Source organism: Dendronephthya gigantea, unplaced genomic scaffold (assembly GCF_004324835.1).
Source record: "Dendronephthya gigantea isolate DGI-Jeju-01 unplaced genomic scaffold, DenGig_1.0 000021F, whole genome shotgun sequence".
Lineage (NCBI taxonomy): Eukaryota > Metazoa > Cnidaria > Anthozoa > Malacalcyonacea > Nephtheidae > Dendronephthya > Dendronephthya gigantea.
The window spans coordinates 2,534,032-2,546,434 of NW_021163031.1; the positions used below are offsets into that span (position 1 = coordinate 2,534,032).

Here is a 12,403-nt window from a genome sequence, read left to right on the forward strand (position 1 = left end):
TATCGTAATAATTACGACACTCTTTTCCAGCACAACCCGACCAGTTTTTGTGGGTAGCCCGTTCGCGGGCTAACCACTATGCTACGCAAAAAACGATGAGCGATGATGCATGTCTGTCCGCCGAGTTTGTTTATCTACGAAAGAGACTGGGCAGAGCCGAAATTTTGTTAGCTAGTTTAGTGATGGGCGATACCAGCTTTTTCAAATCGATACGATACCGCTTCGATACCAGACAATTTGTAGTGGTATCGATACCAAATTTCGATACCGATACCAGAAAATTGGGCCGTTTTTTACCGTTTGTAATTTCATATACCATACGATAATGTGCATTTATCCACTCACATTTTTGGTTTTTTCCTTTGTTTTTTCGCAAATGAAAAATGGGCAGAAATTATTTTGATTGGTAGCATATGATTAAAGAACTAAGTAACAAAAAAGTGACGAACAAAAAAAAAATAAAATTTTTTTGTACTTTTTGGTAGAAAACGCTGACCTAAAATACTGTAGGCTCAGTATCGAAATTTTGCGACTACTTGGTCAAGTATCGATATTTCCTGCAAATCATAAATATCGGTGGGTATCGATACTTGGTATCGAAGTATCGCCCATCACTATTGTTAGCCTGATCGGTGTAATCTGGCCTAAACTTTCAGATAAATTAATATCGCAGAAATGGTATTTCATTGATTATTCTTATGTCTACTTTGTTATAACTGTATCCAACTAGCAAACTAGCCCATTTTTGCCTTTGCGTATGGCATTAGAACGTAAAACTGAGCGTCATGCAGTTGATTTCCCCGCCATTATTGCGGCCTATCATTTGACATTGAACAAAAAAATCTTTGCCAATGCTTTGGAGGCTACCCACATGTATGCATTGCATACCTATTTTTTACAGTTTTACCTTCTAAAGGCCTGTTTACACTTGCGATTTTCTTCTTTTGATAGATGTGAACGAGTAGTTACGGTTACGAAAGCTCTACTGTGCACGAGCTCTTCTTTGAACATCCGTATAACCATAGATTGTCTATGGTATAACTAATTGTCTTGTCTATGGTATAACTAGATTGTCTATGGTATAACTTGTCTATGGTATAATTGGATTGTCTATGGTATAATTAATTAATTCGTTCACATCTATCAAAAGATGAAAATCGCACATAGGATCGCAACAAAAATTGCAAGTGGGCCTGAAGATGAGTTTACCTTCCCTAGTACGAACTACGAATTCGGCTGTTTGAACACCAATGAAACAAACTCCGAAAAACTTCAAATATAGCTTATAGCTTCAAAACTAAAGCCTGGTTTTAATGTCGTAATTGATCGTCGATGTCTATTGTCGGTAGTCAACGACACATAATATGCTTTGTTTAAAAAAAAATTCTCAAATTATCATTAGTCACCGACAGTGTATCGCAGTAAATTCCGATCTATGGAAACCAGGCTTTAAAACGTGATCCTCTTCGGTCGGCGATGGCGGAGAATAAAGTGTTAATCACTGGAGAATAAAGTGCTTTGATAATGATAGACTGATATAGTTTAACAACAGTCGAGAGAACAGTTATACCGACGCTTTTTTCGCTAATCTGAAGGCACTCTTCCATACCTTGGGCAAAAATCCCTCAACGTCGTGTTGGTTTTCGAGATTTGCAGGCAATTGATGCTTGACGACGAGTTCCTGTCGTACAAATTTCTTTCTGAACTGCCCAGTTTGTTGTCTCAACCTCGAAAACTCTTCTACTTTGCTGAGGCAAATCTGTGCAGTATGGCCAGCCTTACTGTATACCCTTGTCTCTTTATATCGAACTAACTGCAACTTCTTCTGTAATTTGTTCTCGATAACAAACGGGTAAGGATTAGATGTAGAATTTAGCGCTAAAACATTCACAAGATTCCCATACTCATCTCCACCAATTTCATTCACTGGGAACTCACGTGAAGTTCCCAAAATAAATCTGACATCACATTCTTGTCCATCGAGATTGGATGTTCCAGGCGAGTTCTCGCGTTCTATCCACGCACGTTTAATGTCGGCGAGAAACCATCTCAAACGAGGGAGTTTCAGCATAACTGGATTAAGCCTCTCGTCGTAAATGACATAAATATCTTTAGTCCCAACACGAACTGTGGCAGTATAGGTTTTTTTGGAAAGTTGACGCTGTTCTGCATATCCCTTACGTCTGAGATATGCCTCAAGGTCTTTGATAGCCTTATCACTTACTACAGTAAACAGAGAGTGATTTGGTGACTTGTCGACTTCTCGTTTTGCGTCTTTTGTTTTGTGTTTTCGCTCATGTTTTGGTTTTACTCGTCCCGCGTTACCACCAGGTCTACGGAATCGTGGTCGTTTAATCTCCTGCCTTCTCGTGTCCTGTCCTTTCACAGCGGAGTACTGAAAGTCCTTGATCGTTATTGGATCGCTGTCTTCATAGGAAGCCTGTGGGATGTCAAACGCGTATATCCTTCCAAAGTGGACGACAAATTCAAGCTTGCCATGGATTACTTGTTCGTAATCTCGAAGGACAACCTAAATCCATTTAAATCAGAAGATATAACTAGCAAGAACCAACAGTGTCAGTTGTATGATAGAAATAATCATATTGGTAGTGATAAAGAAATAATTTGGAAGCGCGCTCCTCGGAATAGCCTGTGTGTCCCTGGGCTATTCCCCCCATCACATGCCCTTCACAGAGTAGAAAATAAAGCGTCTTTAGCCGCGAAGTATGGGGAAAAAAAGAATTAAGACAATCTTTATTTGATTTTTTAGAAATGAGGAGGTCCTACTCTGAGTAAAATTTACGCAGAATACTAGGCTGATCTGATCTCTCTATATAGGACACTAGTTGTGGTGAAGACTATACCTTTATTTGGTCGAGAAATTTTGTACAGAAACTCTTAAAAGCGTGACTCTCTTGAAGATCGTCAACTGGTTGCGTCGCGTTTTCGAGCAATGGTACGTGGCGAATTCGCTGGTCGTGGGTTTGATGGTGATTGCCGTGATATGGCACAAGCGTAACGTGATCAGTGTTGCCATGACAATTTTCAAACGTGATCAGTGATGCTCCTCGTACGAAGCATTTTGACATGGTAGACACTTTATTTCGGAGACATTCGTTCTCGTCCGAGCCGAGCACTCGTTCCAGGACACGAATAGTTCCGATTGTGCCACGAGCTTCCACAATTAGATTCTGACCAGATCCAGGAAGCTGCGGGCGAATTTCTACGAAAGCACCACTTTTCCTTGAGAAATAAAATTTAATAATAATCAGTTCTCAATCGAGCAGGGTATGGGCCTATGGGGCCAAGTCGCGGGCCACAGAGCAACTATTGAACGTTTGTGGCGACAAGTCTGAGACTTGAAATTGATATTTCTGCATGAATAAGTGATTTTCCTTTAATTTTATTCCCTTCAAACCGTTAGTAATACTATCAATAACTTGAAGTAGTATTTTCAGGTCCTTCTATTAATTCAGGAATGACTTATTGGTTTACCTGGAGAACTCTCGAGAGTGAGTTCGTAGCGAACCATCTGCTTGGATCACTAAAGACTGGACACTAGACAATGTAAACGTTCTTTGAACCTGGGCCGAGCTAATGTCTAAAAGGGCGTCGCCGTTGCCATGGATAGCAAGCACGTGATATGCTTTTTGCATTTGTTCACTCAATGATTGTACGTCTTCGGGAGTCAGCAAATCGGAAAATGACGTCGCAACGAGTAGAGCACGAAAGTTTTCCGAAATCAATCCACCAAGAATCTCGTGACGACTTTTGAAGAACTTAAGCAAAATGTCACCAATACATTCACTCCCATCCAGTCCTCTTGCTGCACCACTTGTGTTTCGTCTTTCTTCCTGTAGACGAATGCGATCGATAATACGACGGAGAGATTGAGAACTTTCATTTCGACAATTTCCGATATCTCGATAATGTTGAACAATGTCCTGGACACAGCAAGAAGAAATATAACCGTTTTCAATGCAAAACGATAACATCATAAAGATCAACACATTGGTATTAATCCGAACGCCATCCAGTTTCCCCGTCAGACCAGTTTTACCAGCCCACATTATGACAAAGCGAATCAGCGGTAGTAACCATGGATATGTCTTGAAATAGGACACTAGAACCGCTGTCTTTATAAAACCATTTCGATCAGCTGAAATATCACACGATAATTTTAAGCGGCTCATGCTACCTCGAGGGCTTCGAAGTCTACCGAGTCGAATTACAGGGACTTTTGCATCCTTAATGAGCTTTACCCCGCCAAACGATCTTCTTAGTATTGACTCCAGTCTCTGTAAGGTTTGGATTTGAAAATCTCTGCCCGGATTCGCATCAGAGGAGACGACACATAAATCAATGTCAGAATTTGGACGAAAGAGAAAATTAGCGGAGGAGCCAAACATCACAACACTTTGATGGGGACACTGCGTGGAGACCACGCGTGCGACGACATTCACTAGCTCCAATCGGCCTTCGTAACCATGCAGGAGGTCGTGCGCGAATCTTGAGAATATATCGTGGATGCTGCGGGAAATATCGTGGGTAACAGAGGAGGAGACTGGTCCAAGGCTGACGTCAGACGTTATGCTACTTGATAGTAGTGTAATAAGAACATCGTCGACAACCCATGGGAAACTGAGAAATCGAACCTGTGAAATAAATGTGTTTATCATGTTACTTGTTTCAAACTGATTTTTGCTCGATAAAATAATGTACTTTACTCGCTTTACTACATCACTGGTATATATACAAAAACTGGATTCTGTAGCTGTGTTTGTAGAGCCTTCACGATTGGGCGGTGTTTATGCATGAGTACAAATTTCAAAATTTATATCCAAAGTTCTAACTAGCTAAAAAATCTCTCGACAATATGTCCACTTTAACTGCATGTCAGGTATTTAAGTAAATTACAATAATTTGCTCATTACTTGTGGCCTCTCATTGCTTCCAGAACCAGGTCGTTGCTCTCCGACAGGTTTGTAAGAATAATGATACCAGGCTGACGCTTTCTGTCTCATAGCGTCTGTAACCTATTTAAACAAAGAATAAAACGATCATCACCAAGCAATTACAAAGTGACAGACAACCGTTAGTTCATAGCGTCTGTAACCTATTTAAACAAAGAATAAAACGATCATCACCAAGCAATTACAAAGTGACAACCGTTAGTTCATCGCGACTGCTAATTTTTTTATTTCGTTTTAGTTTGTTCGTAATAATACAGGTAGTCGCGAAATGACACTTCAGGGGATACGTTATACACTGGAAATTCTTTTCAAAATCTTTACTATCGAAATATGCTATATCCATACTATGGAAATTTTTTATACCCATACAGCTTCCACACTATATCCATACTATGGAAGATTTTTATACCTATACTGTTTTTTCACTCCTACCTGTCGGGGGAGTAGTCTATCTCCACTGACGTGAAACTCTCTGAAAAACGATGCCCGAAACTCTGCTCTTAATTGTTGAATCAGTTTTCGAACAACAACAGCAATCTGAGTCCGCTCCCGACCGTAATCGCCTCTCAACTTATGGAAACAACCACTCAACATCTCTCCTTCACTTTTTATCCCGTACAATGCCAGTAGCGTTTGTAGTTGCGATGAATATTCAGCATAGCTAGCTGCTGCTGACTGAAGATATTGCTCGTAACCAGGAAAGACGAGTCTGGAGTCCAGACGCACAGCGGAAGTGGGAAACTCTCGGTTCATAATATCTTCGAAATCTCGAACTTCGTGGAAAAGACGTCCGAGAACTTTGTGGGAAACATAAGACGGCTTAGAAGGGACCATCATGAAATCAGGATTTTTTTTGGTAACATATCCACTTGCAGACGGCCATACTCCTGTTTTTGGCGCATCGACTGCCAACGAGTGCAATTCAGCCAGCTCGAGACATTTCGTCGATTCCACACCGCGTTCTTCAATATCAGCATGTGCTTTGTGTGCATTGTCAATAATACCTAAAGTAAAGCAGAGCGGGAGTAGGAAGAACTCGATGAGTTTAAAGAGTACAGTTTGGTATAAATGTGCTGTTAAATGTGTGTTATTGATGAACCTGGGGCCTGTTGTTCGAACGGCGTTTAGTTTAAGTTAAAATGGAAAACAAAATGATCTATTTTTTGAACAACTGAGCTGAAATATTTCGATGTGAATGTATGTTTAATTTGAATGTAATTTAAATCTCAATGGAAGTACATATTTAAAGCATAAGGTTCAGTTATTCACAAGATCTATGAGAGTATTTTTAAACTTTGGCTTATCCAGCGTTTAAGCTAAAGTCTTTCGAACCGACCCATGAAAGATAGTGAAATGCAAAAAATCATGTCTCTTAGTCATATATGCATGTCAAATCTTCGACTTTTCGTATTCACAAAATGTTCGACGTTTTACAAAAGTGGAGAAAAAAAATGCCTCCTACCCAAAGTATCACATTGTATATACTCGGCATAAAACTCAACCATATCTTCAACTGTGATAGGGCCATTTTTCTCTTTCTTTCTAAGAGCGGGATAGTTCATTGGATCGTGAGTGTCTCGTCTGGGTTTAAAATCATCACTCCAGGTGACAAAATAGAGATCACCATCAAGATCACCTCCTGTGAAAATGAAAGCATTTTTGTTAGAGTAGCGTGATATCACAGTCAAGTCAAATTATCAATTCACCCCATGCAATGTTATCGTCGCAACTAGCGTCTGGGTAGTCAGATGCCGTTCAATCTATTACAAGAGAAATCCTGTATTATACCTGCCATTTCATTCGGATGAGGTCTAGGGCCATTCTTTGGAAACACAATACAATCAACCAGATGATGTAATTCAGGGACATCAACAGCCTCGAGATAGCGCACATCTCCCGGATGTAAGCAAGGATTGCGAGTGACGACGACGGAGTGCGTGACAGTAAACCGCTGATCACTGACCAAAGGTTCATCATCGTTTCCTTCTGACGTCATATAAGAACACCGCACGAAAACCTGACCACTCTGAAGCAAACCTGTTTCATCCATGACGCCCATCATAAGCCTCGCTTCTGTGACCGGAAGTAAAATCCTACTTTTCGTGAGCAGTCGATGTATGCGTTCCTTGTACAGCGCACACATAAGAGACTTGAAGTAAGGCTCGCTAGTCAAGGATACACCATTGTCGCTGAGACTTTTATAATCAATTCCGGTACGAATTATGTTAGACATGCGCTGTAAAGCCTCCTGTTCATCCAACATCATTGCTATGAAGAATAGAAAGTCATCTTTTAGAAATCAGCTCTTGAAAAAAGACTTCAAGCAAGCCTGTCATGTTGTTCTAGTTACCTGCCAATGAATCCAGCATTCGCTTTTGCAGATGCAAGAATATTTCATCAGGTACTCCAAGATTTGACAGCAGCATTATGGTCTGCTGGTTTAGATATACGGCCTGGGGACGAGATGTTTGCAGTAGTTCCAGTCTTCTGTGCGGTGATTCGAATTTTTTCATGCTCGGTCGCACGCAAATCTGACGATCGCGCAAAAGTGGGTCGACACACAGAACCCCTTTGCAACCTGCAAAGCGAATTTGAAGCGCAGATCTAGACGCTGGTTTCCCCACCTTCAGGCAAACCTGTATGTATATTAAAGAAATATAAATTTTTGGTTAACGCTATGGACATTTGTTACCGCATTCATCACGACTTGATGAGGTGGGAAATAACAATATATAGTGAAAACTCGAAGGCCATTATGTATGTCACCAATTGCTGGTAATGACTAGTATTCCTATACTAGGTGATAACACTTTGTTGTAATAAAAGTGACTTATCTTATGGAGAATGAATACCCCGGAAAACTCTCGAATGTGCTACCCGTGCATGAAATGAACTCTATTTACTGACTCTCTGCTTACTCATGAACTCTTCCTCAGGTAGACATTCCGTCTATATATAATTACCTCTCGTGCTAATGCAAAAGATATCGTGCCAATACCATCAGAAAAGCAATATCCATCTCGTTGAACATCTTCAATCTCTCTATACCTGCTGCCCTCCTCCAGTGTTATGCCTACAGTATCGAGTGAAGTGGAGAAACACTGACCAAGACGAGACATATACGTTGCAACACATCTAAAAGAAGAAACGATTACAGTTTTAAGCGTAAGATAACTAGGAGACTACTTAGTGAGTTTCTACAATAGTAAGATCCTAAGACAAGAGGGGCAACTCGCCTTCCTCATCATTTAGTTTTGTAGGCTACTTCTTCCTTCTTGCTACATCACTACCACGTTGGATGGAAGACGCGGTAAATTTTAGATTTTTACGGCGACATTTTGGAGTTTTTTTTTAAATTTGCCTCCTTTTCATTCGAACATGGCAGAATAGGTCGGAAAAGCTTGATGTGGCCCACAACCTTTCCATAGGTTAAAATTAACCTACCTTATCATACTAAGATCCCCCATCCACTGTCGAATATCCTCAGCATCCCCTCTCCAAGAGGGTTTAACAAACCAACACCCATGGCTACGCATTTGACTATTGGAACAACCAACGTATTGATAGGTAAATCCACCAACAGGCAACCCTTGGAGCATGTATCTTTTCATACCCTCTAATACCACCTCCAGTGACGCCATATGTCCCCGGAGTTTTGAATAGTCTTCTTCGCGAATACACACAGAGATGAAATTTTCCTCATCGTAATTTCGTAGAACACGATTTAGCTCCATTACCTCCGCCGGAAATGGAATAACCCTTGTCGGAGTAAGTACCAGTCTTTTCACAAGCGCGCAGTGCGCAGGAACAGAGGTTCGGGTGATACACATACGCCTCACGTTTTGTCCACTTGCGAGTAACGTTCCAATTTCGTATCCTGGGTCGGTAAAATAGTTGTGTGTTGTACTCGCCGAGATTTGGTAAAGAGCATTGATACAACTTTCTTCATTCATATGATAAGCCATCCGCCATAATTGATCGTAAAACGATGCTGACATACGACATCTTAAGTTTGGATGGAGTCCGATCAGGCATTCGTGGGCATACCGAACTTCGGGCGGAAAGCGGGATATACGCTGTGTTTCATTGACTTGATTCTCAATAGTTATTGGGGCATAGTAAAATCTTTTACCAAAACTCTTGAGTGCTTCCAATGCATCGTAGAGGTCTGCTGTATAGGGCAGTCTCACTCTCAGACCTAGAAAACCGCCAAACGGTTTGCCATCTTCGATTTCAGTACGACGCGACCAAGCCTTTATCCAAACTAAGTCATCTATCGCCCTAGTCTCCTGGGCAATCAGGGATGTGGAGTTGTCATCAGATTCTGAGTCACTAGAACTGTCGCTGTCATCTGATAAGTTGCCAACGTCATTTGATGGATTGAATATTTCACCAGATCTAGATTGATCGTATATTGAAACAAGCTGGGGGTTGATGGTGATTGCATCGTTTCTTTCATCTAGAATCAAAGAAACCATAAAATAATGTCACATGATATGATCTGGTGTAGTGTATATGATCTGGTGTAGTATAAAATAATGTCGCATGATATGATCAAATTAATCGATTTCATATGTTGTGACCATGCATGGAATAGTCAATAAAACTTAACCATTTCAGACCATGTGATTTGAAATGGGTTGATTCGCATACAAGCTGAAAAGGTCTATTCATAAAAAATCTTAGTATTGTATTGTATTGAATTATTTAGCACAGTATGGAATATGTGTATAATATCTGCAAATTGTATTATAATATGTACCAGATTGTTCACCAAAGTCCCTTGGCGTCCACAATGATTCGCCTTCCTCGTTCTCTTCGCCAGAACTTTCATTTGAGCTCGCACCAGGTTGCGCGGCGTCTTCATTTCTAGTTTCCACGCGATTTTCATCATCTGTTTCGTTTTCGTCCTCCGAATACCCGCGAAGATAGTACTCACTAAACGAACAGTCAGCAGCTTCTTCCGCATCCCCATGAACACGACTTTTCGCAGCACTTAAAGACGGTACATGACGCAAAATGAAGAAAATGTCAGCGTAATCTTTTTGGTCTTGTGGAAAGCTTAGTATGACAAACTCGTGAATTTGATCGTAACGAAATTCGATTTTCTGAAGTTCCCCGTGTGAGTTGTAAAAAGGAATGGTGACCAATTTCAAGTCGTGGAGAAACACAAGTTCAGCACCGCCATTGCACTGGTGTTGCCACTGCTCAGAAAATGTGCCTCGCTCCTTAAAATCCCCACCAGTGATTAGCTGGATGGGTAAAATATGAAAAACCATGTTTCGGGCACGTGGTTTTTCTTCTCGTTCTAGCCACAAGCTCGGACCAACCTCGCACCAAGTTCGGACGACGTCGTCAAAGAGTTGTTCTGGATTCCGATGTGTGTGATCTCCTGGGAGTGATGTTAAGTGAATATGAATGCCTTCATTCCTTGTGCCTGCTTCGTCTGAACCCAATGGGGAATGGGGTTCTTGCAAAATTTTTCGCTCGACCGATAAAACATTAAAATGACTCCGTAATACATCAAGATAGCTATGATCTATAAGAAAAACGAGCTGGAATAAAAATATCGAATATTTATTTTAATATGTAAGAGATTGGAAGTAATTGATAAAATATAGCAGTATATTATCACTAGCAATATCCACCATCAGTACCGGAGAGGGTAATGATAATGAAAACACATCCAGCTGTTCTGAGATCATCAAGCGCCTCGAGTTATATTGCGCCAGTTATTGCGCCTTGAGTCATTTATCCCGATTCTTCCTAATAAAGGCGCGAAATGAAGATTCTAACTTACAATCGACTGAAAACGGGCAAGTTTCTGCATGCATTGTTCAAATAAATAATTACTTGTGCCGATACGAGTTATATTGAAATGAAGTCGCATAATTCTGGAATGATAATTTTGATTTTTGTTCTCAGATCAGCTAGATTAGGCATTTTAGTATTTACCTGACGATCGTCTAGTTCTGACTCATTTTCGTTGCACTGTGACGACCGAATTCCAGACAAAACTAAATTACTAAACGATCTTGAAACAGCTTCTTCTCCCGTCGAGCTTTTCAAAGCAGCAGCGCTGGTAGTATTTTTGTTGGCATACACAACAACAGAAACAGAAGGGTTTGCTCTCTTATTTCGTCTTTTCGTGTGCTTTCTATTTCTATTTCTTTTCTTTTTCTTTAAGAGTTTTTTACGCAAAATCCGACAATGCTTGGCATCTAGTTTTCGTTCTTCACACACCGCGCGTCGACGCAAACCAAGCCCGCGTTCTCCTTAATACCTTGTCCAAATTCTTTTCCTTCATTCCAAATCTTTGAATGACAACATCTACACAATATGCATACTGTAGTTGTTAAAATTATGTGTTTTCGGCTCTTACGAGCTACGGCCATAAAATAAGCAGACCAACGATCTGGGGCCGGTTGGTAGAAACCCTTACATCCATCCGTTAATGCAAAAACGACTCTGATTGGGCTGGTTCCTATTCTGTCTAACTGCCTTTTTGTACAGTCGACCCAGAGAAAACTATGTTTAATTAACAAAGCAGACGAATACTAGTTATTGGTGACATATCACGGAATTCTTATATGTATAAAACTTACATATACGTATAGAACTTACACATACCTCAGTTACATCATTACACATGATCACAAAGCGACTATCTTGTCGTCTCGCTGCGCGACCGCGGCTTTGAATCAGAGCGCGCATGCTCATAACACTGTCAAAACGAATGACCAGATTGCATGCAGGTACATCAAGCCCTTCTTCGAGCACGCTGGTAGAGATGAGTATCTTACATTCGCCAGAATGAAATTCCTTTAACACGGGTTCCTGTTCCGCTTTCCACTCCATTCCATGCGTCCCTTTACCGTGTCCCACAAACTTCTTCGGGTTTAGAAATTCACAAACAAGAGGGTCTTCTTTAATCGCTTCGCACAATTTCGTACACGTTTTCCGCATCATTACAAAGACAATGCCGCGACAACTATCGTCTCCTCGTCGTACCTTCTCGGCAAACCTCCGTAATTCCACTAGCAGTTCACAAAATCGATCGGATGGATCTCTTCTCCTCTCCGTGAAACATTGAATTCTAAGATGTCCAATTGCTTTAACTAAAATATGGTATGAGGAGATACTAGTTAGGATGTTTCTGCGTTCTCTGTCCATTGGATTTCCAGCTTGCTCAACGGACACAAACATATTATGCAAACTCTCACAGGCTTGCGCACATCCTAATACTGTATTCACTTCAAGAACGCTCAATATGCTAATTGCATGTTCAGCTAAGGCCAACCCCTTCACTTTCTGGTGTTTATTTTGGACTTCCATCATCGCTTTTCTTAAAATTCCCTTGTAATTACACGATTGTATAACGTGACTTTCCAAATCAGAGACATCCAAAAGTCTTCTTAAATAAGGATTTA

General features: G+C 40.7%; 1 protein-coding gene across 2 annotated transcripts; it reads right to left on the minus strand.

Moving 5' to 3' along the window:
• Positions 1-631: 631 nt before the first annotated feature.
• LOC114521695 lies at positions 632-11,266 on the minus strand. Of its 2 annotated transcripts, none has more exons than XM_028542203.1 (12): positions 10,929-11,266; positions 9,736-10,512; positions 8,418-9,432; positions 7,937-8,108; positions 7,324-7,609; positions 6,762-7,241; positions 6,436-6,612; positions 5,406-5,977; positions 4,935-5,036; positions 3,496-4,655; positions 2,865-3,243; positions 632-2,530 (listed from the first exon to the last, which is right to left on the minus strand). In XM_028542203.1, the coding sequence occupies exons 2-12, from the start codon at positions 10,250-10,252 to the stop codon at positions 1,565-1,567; spliced, it is 5,826 nt and encodes a 1,941-aa protein (XP_028398004.1). In that variant the 5' UTR covers positions 10,253-10,512; positions 10,929-11,266; the 3' UTR covers positions 632-1,564. The 2 variants fall into 2 exon arrangements, with proteins under 2 accessions (XP_028398004.1, XP_028398005.1); XM_028542204.1 differs by lacking the exon at positions 10,929-11,266 and adding an exon at positions 10,631-10,709.
• Positions 11,267-12,403: the final 1,137 nt, after the last annotated feature.